A 7,273-nucleotide genomic window follows, 5' to 3' on the forward strand; every position below is an offset into this window, starting at 1 on the left:
TTGTTTCATAAACACCTCTTCTTGTAATTCTCCATGAAGAAATGCGTTCTTCATATCTAACTGTCTTAAATCCCATTTGTTCATTGCTGCAAGGGACAAGACTAGCCTTACTGTTGTATGTCTGACCACTGGACTAAATGTTTCTTCATAGTCCAAACCATGTTCTTGGCTAAAACCTTGAGCTACAAGCCTTGCCTTGTACCTGGACACCTTCCCATCTTGATCCTTCTTAATCTTATACACCTACTTGCTGCCGATGACATTTCTGTTTGGTGGAACTGGTACTAATTCCCAAGTACCTTGTTTTTGCAAAGCTTTAAATTCTTCCTTCATTGCATTTCTCCAATGCTCCGAAGTAACAGCTTGCTTGTAATGAGTTGGTTCTGAAGACTCATGAATATCTAGTATAGCAGTCAAACCACTAAAGACAATATCATCACCAGATGAAAAAGAAGAAGAATCTGGAGAAGAAGAAGAAGCTGGACTCATAGAGACAAAAGCACAATAACCAGAATAATCCTTCCTTTGTATAGCTCCACTTTTTAATCTTGTAATCATATTATGCTCAGAAGGCACATTAAGCACATCATTATTAACCCCATGATCATTGACATCATGAAGAGAAATAGAAGATGGACCAGCCACATCATCAAGAGAAACAGAAGATGGAATAACCATATGATCATATGTAGAACAAACATTAGGAGATAGATCTTCAGAGTTGGAAGTTACCTGAATTTGGGAAGGGTTAGGGACAGGCAACCTTGGAGAAGAAGAAGTTTGATGGAGAGTAGTAGTAGCTTGTAATGGTAACAATTCTGAACCTGATAGTGTACCAGAAGATTGAGAAGAAACAGAATGCAGATCCATGGATTGAGCATTGACCACATTATTCATCCCATGTTGCTCAGATCCATTTGGCAACACACCAGAAACTACTCTAGATAACTCCCTTTGGGTTGATGAAGTAGGCACAGAGGAAGTAGTATTTATGGACTGTGATGTCTTAAAAGGAAAAACACTTTCATCATGAATAACATGTCTTGACAACAATAACCGCTTTGTAGGTATATTAAAACACAATACTCCTTTGTAACCTACTGAATATCCCAAAAATACACATTCATCACTTCGTGCTTATAGCTTATTGACATTATAAGGTCTCAAATAAGGAAAAACTGCAGAACCAAAAACCTTTAATGACCCTAAAGAAGGTGATTGACCAAACAACTTCATATAGGGTGATATCATTGCTAAATTCTGACTTGGCATTCTATTGATCAAGAATACTGCATGACTACACGCATGAAACCAGAACTGTTGAGGCAAATAAGCAACACTAAGTAATGTCACAGTAGTTTCAACAATATGCCTATTTTTCCTCTCTGCAAGACCATTCTGCTGAGGGGTATGTGGACAAGAGACAAGATGTAAAATACCATTGGTATCCAAGAAATTCTTAAACACTTTACTCATGTACTCTCCTCCTCCATCAGATTGTAAAGTCTTAATATTTGTTTTGAAATGATTCAGAACAAAGGCATGAAATTTCACAAAGACAGTATACACATCAGACTTATTAACAAGTGGGAATATCTAAGTAAACCTTGTGCATTCATCGACAAAAATTACATAATATTGGTAACCTTCCACAGAAACAGTAGGTGAAGATCCCCATACATCAGTTTGCACCTTTTCAAAAGGAATACTTAACTTATTACGCTTAGAAGGAAGGGGTTGTCTAGACATCTTACCCTTAATACAAGTTGAACACAAATGTGGACTCTTATCTACAGAAACAGAAATCTAAGAGTCTTTAAGCACTTTGAGTTGAACCTCATTGGTGGGATGCCCAAGTCGATGATGCCAGAGAGATGTCTTGACAAGTTGCCCCAACAAAGCTTGAGGTGTATTATTCATTAGCTGCGAATATTTGTAGAAATGCTGCTGAGGAATGTAATACAAACCACTACTATTACTCCTTCCTCTCATTAGGATTTTCTTGGTTGCCTTGTCCTGCACCCAAAAACCAAATTCATCAAGTATAACATAACAATGATTATCCTTGCATAGTCTATAAATTGATAATAAGCTAGCTGCTAACTGTGGAACATGTAAAACCATTTGAAGAGTTAAAGGTTTAGAAGAGGTTAAAAGAGAACCCAAACCAGTGTTAGCAACAGGAAGTCCCTCTCCATTGCCTACTGTAATCCTGTCATTGCCCTCAAAAGGTGTCGCAAGTGTCAAATTGTCAAGATCAGCAGTCATATGGTGGGTAGCTCCTGTATCTAACACCCAATTAGGCTGTGATGAAGAACCAAAATGCTGTTGAGCTTGGGCAGTAAGAGCAGTCAAAGAAGGAGATGGTTGAGCACCTTGATATGCATTATTGCCTCTGTGGTAGCAGTTGAGAGCAGTATGCCCTCTTTTTCCACAAATTTGACATTCCATAACTGGAAGAGCTGAACTGGAACTTGCATCATACCGTGAGTAACAATTAGGAGCAGTATGGCCTTGTTTATTACAAATCTGACATTCAGGAATCAATGTTGGTCTGGAACCAGTATTGCCATTCCAATTCTGCCACGTTGAACCACCTTTAGATCCAAAATTAGAGCTTCCATTATGACTTGGGCTTCTAGCAAAGAAATTAGAATTCCCTGAAAACCTGCCATTATTGTTCCTATTATACCTTGGCCTGTTGTTAAACCTTCCATTGTTACCTCCATAATTCTGATAGCTCCTGTTATGCTGAGAATGTGCATTATTGTGTTGATGAAACTGAGGTAGAGAAGCCTGAGACACAATTCCCCCTGTTGGTCGTTGAGTAGTATTCTGAGAATTAGCTTTAGCACCATTGACAAAACCATAACCACCAAAAAATTGTTGAGACAATCTTTGACTCTGTGATGAACTAGCATTGGAAGATTCACCTTGGCAATACATAGCTGACATAGGAAAATTCATAGTAGACTGTGAATCTTCAGCAGTCCTCTCTGCTGCTAACAATTAAGCTCAAAACTCTTTAAGAGAAATAGGAGTTTCCCGAGCCACAATCACAATACGGATCATGTTAAATTCTACTGGCAATCCAGCCAAAGCAGCAACAATAAGATCATTTTCAGATACAACTTCTCCTGCTGCAAGAAGTTGGTCCTTAAGAACCTTGATTTGCAACATGTATTTCTCAACACTATCAGAACCTTTCTTAATTATCAGTAACTCAGTCTTGAGATGATTAACTGTTGTTCTCGAAACAGTAGCATACCTATCTTGCAAATTCATCCAAGCTTCATGTGCAGTTTTACAGCCTACAACATATTCCCCAAAGTAGCAAGCAATAGACTCACAAGAGCCCTGTCTCTTTTAATCCACTCTTTATAAGCTGTTGTAACTTCAGTCGTTATACCACTCTCTTCAGTAAAGACAAACTTTGGTGGACAGACAGAGGTACCATCAAAATGATCAAACATATCACTTCCTTCAAGAACAGATCTAAACTGAAATGACCACTTCACAAAATTATCCTCCTGGAGTCTAATTGTTAACATTCCAAGTAGACTTTCAACCTTTATCATATTCATCGCCATAACTCCAAAAAATTTCAAGAACACCGTAAGTTCATACGCAACACAAATCAGGAAACTATCACGATTTTCACTTACAATTAGCCGTCAACAATCAAGAAACAATCAAGAGCTTCGTGCTCAACTCACTCACCAGTAATCAAGGAGCTTCGTGCTCAGAACAATCAGTCGTCAACAATCAAGAAACAATCAATAGCTTCGTGCTCCAATCAATCACCAGTAATCAAGGAGCTTCGTGCTCAGAAAACAATCAAGACTTTGCAAATTGATAAAATCAAACACTTATAGGCTTCGTGCCCTAGAAAACAATTATAGGCTTCGTGCCCTAGAAATTATCACATCAAGCCACAGATCCATAAATTCTCATAACAACGAGGCAAGAATTCCACAATTATACTAAGAAACAACTCAATTTCGAAGATCAAAGCAGAAAAACCTGATGTCGCAACAAAGATCAAAGATCCCAATCCAAGCAGATCAAGATGCCGTGCACAAACAGCTCAGAGACACCGCAGAAAAACCTTAAGCCTGATGAGCAAACCAGGATTCTCTTCACCCGTTTATTGAACCTTGGCTCTGGATACCATCATAAGCATGGCAGATTAAGCCATAAAATCTCCATCAAACAGCAAGAAAACATGAGAATGAAGAACAACAAATATCAGAGTAGAGAGAAAATTGTATCTTGAGGAAGAAGTTGTTGTATTAACTGAATCAATAAAATCTATCCTTTACAGTGATATATATACCTAAAAGCCTAAAACAAACTTACAGCTGTCAAAACTTATTAACTAAGACAGCTAATCACCTTAACCACAGCTATGCACAATATGACTAAAATACCCATACACATATCCTTGGTTAATAACCTGAGGACACAAGCAAAAACTAATGCATATTCCAGAAACACATACAAGACGATTCCTAACTGAGAAAACACTATGCATTGCAAGTACTTCAAAATCTGCCTCTTAGATTCAGCAATCTTGAATAAAAATCTAATTTGCCAGCAATTCATGGCAGTGTAGTCACTAAGCTTCTTCGTCTGAGAGAGAACAAAAGAATACCAATCAAATCACGTAATTACAGCGTAACTTCACAGAGTTCCAAGATATTCGATCAATTCTTTCAGTTGATGTGGAAAGCTCTAATTTCAGAAAGTGAAAACATATAAAAACTTCATGTTTGTGTGGCTTAATTTCTACCTTGCATCTACGAACAGAATTCGGTCTTCCTTCCATCCAGTGACGGATCCAGGATTTTAAACTCGGGGGGTCCCAATAATAAAGGTTAAAAAATTTATAGACAAAAATAACATTGAAAAGTTAAATATAATACATTTTATTCAAAAATCATTTGCATAACAATATTACAAGCTATAAAATCCTAATTCAAGCGTCCACGACGAGGTTTCATGGTATGAAAATGTTCCATGATAGCTTCATTACCAATACATGAAAAAACATCTTTCTCAATGTAAACAACTAAGCTGTCACTCAACCATTGATCTCCCATTTTGTTGCGAAGTGGACCCTTAATGATATTCATAGCGGAAAATGCCCTCTCCACTGAAGCAGTTGCAACTGGTAAAACCAAAGCCAACTGAATAAGCAAATATACATATGCAAATGTTCGATGCAACCCTTTCTCCACCATTTTCTTAGCAAGCTCATTAATTCCCCGCAATTGAGAAAAATCATTATCAGAACGCACAAAATGAATGTAAATATCAAGTTGATCTTGAAGTGCCGATCTATCTCAATCCGTGAAATCTTTAGGATACATATGAGCAAGGCGAACAAGCTTCTCTTTATCAAAAGCTACAAATGAATCATTCGGACTCAAGCATGCCAAGCAAATAAGCAATTCGGTATTACCTTCAGCGAAGCGATCATCTAATTCTTTAAGTTGGAAATCAATGACCTCGAAAAAGAGCTCCACTTTGTAATGATGATGATTGATCTTTCTTGGAGCCTTACGCAATGACTTCCCTTGAATGACATATAAATCATCCATATTAGGCACCTCAATTTCATGTTCAACACAAAAAGATGATACTTTATCAACCAAAAGATCAAAATTTTCATCATTCCTCATGCAACGTAGTTGTTCTTTACATGTCTTGACTAAAGCCATTGCATTCACAATCTCTTGATCTTTTTTTTGCAATGCTTGTGACAAATCGTTTGTAACTCCTAATATGGATTTCATAAAAAAGAGGAGGAACACAAACTCAAAAGATTGTAAATCTTTTAATAACCTTTTTGCTTCACCAGCACTATCATTGTAGCAATCTTCAACAATCATGTCAAGCACATCCACCACAGATGAGAACATTGTAATCAAACTAATCAAAGCACCATAATGTGAATTCCACCGTGTATCCCCAGCACGTTTGAGACTAGTTTCTTGATTTAACCCTTGCCCCATTTCAAGACAATCATTTTCAATAGTTTTCAAGAGATTTTCTTGTTGTTTCTCTCTAAGTGCATCACGACGCTTACATGAGCATCCAACAACATTTACCAAACTATTAGTCAATGTGAAAAAAGCAGCAACATCGGAGTTTTTCTTTGCTACGGCAACAAGAGCTAATTGTAGTTGATGAGCAAAACAATGAACATAGAATGTACAACTTTCTTCATCCAATTTTTTTTTTTAAGGCCATTGAACTCACCTCTCATATTACTCGCACCATCATAACCTTGACCTCATAGGTTGGAGTAGCTCAAGTCATGTAGTTTCAAGAACTCATCAATGGACTCCTTTAGTTTACTTGAAGTTGTTTCGGTAACATGTTGGACTCCCACAAACCTTTCAATTACTTGACCTTTGTTGTCCACATAACGCAAAATCACCGCCATTTGCTCCTTTGTTGAAATATCACGTGATTCATCTACCATTATAGAAAAGAATTTACTCTCTTTCACTTCTTTCATAATAGCCTTAATAGTTTCGAAGGCACATGAATTGACAATATCTTTTTGAATTGAAGGAGCTATTAGCTTGAGATTTCCCGGAGCATTTTCCAACACAACTTCCTTTATTTTCTCATCATGATCCGCAAGGAATTGCAAGAGCTCTAAATAATTCCCCCTATTATTCGAAGTGTCACTTTCATCGCGGCCACGAAAAGGAAGGCCTTGTCGCAACAAGAACTTAGTGCAATCTATTGATGCATTCAAGCAAAGAAGATATTTCATACACTCTTCTTTTGATTGTTTGATCACAACTGCTTCAATATGTGTCTTTTGGTTCATTAGATAACTAGCCGCTTCTCTAGCTTTATTGTGGAAACTACCAATAGGACCAACATGTTTGTCAAAACATTCTCTTGCATTCTTCCATTTCTTAAAGCCTACCCCAGTGAAGGCATCGCTTCCTAATTGTGAAAAGTTGATTTTAAAGAGATAGCAATGAAGACAAAATGCCGCATCTTTAGATATACTATACTCCAACCAATCATATTCTTCAAACCACGAAACAACAAATCGTCGCTTTTTCTTTGCATGCAAAGTGTATGGGAACTCATACTTTGTAGGCCTACAAGGTCCCATTTGCAAATATGCTCTGCGGATCTCATCTTGAATATTAGAAGGATAGTCCTTCATTCGAATTCTTTTTCCCGGGTCTCTCTCAAGATTATTAAAATCAATGTCACACTCATTTTGTCTTGAGCTCGAACT

The 7,273-nt window shown here is 37.3% G+C and overlaps 1 protein-coding gene across 1 annotated transcript; it reads right to left on the reverse strand.

The window, feature by feature from the left end:
• Positions 1-5,345: 5,345 nt before the first annotated feature.
• Positions 5,346-6,490, reverse strand: LOC125477907. Its single transcript, XM_048585403.1, has 2 exons — positions 6,364-6,490; positions 5,346-6,163 (listed from the first exon to the last, which is right to left on the reverse strand). The coding sequence occupies exons 1-2, from the start codon at positions 6,488-6,490 to the stop codon at positions 5,346-5,348; spliced, it is 945 nt and encodes a 314-aa protein (XP_048441360.1).
• Positions 6,491-7,273: the final 783 nt, after the last annotated feature.

The sequence above is a fragment of a genome, unplaced genomic scaffold, assembly GCF_019419815.1.
Source record: "Pyrus x bretschneideri cultivar Hongxiangsu unplaced genomic scaffold, Pyrus_bretschneideri_v1 Contig222, whole genome shotgun sequence".
Taxonomy (NCBI): domain Eukaryota; kingdom Viridiplantae; phylum Streptophyta; class Magnoliopsida; order Rosales; family Rosaceae; genus Pyrus; species Pyrus x bretschneideri.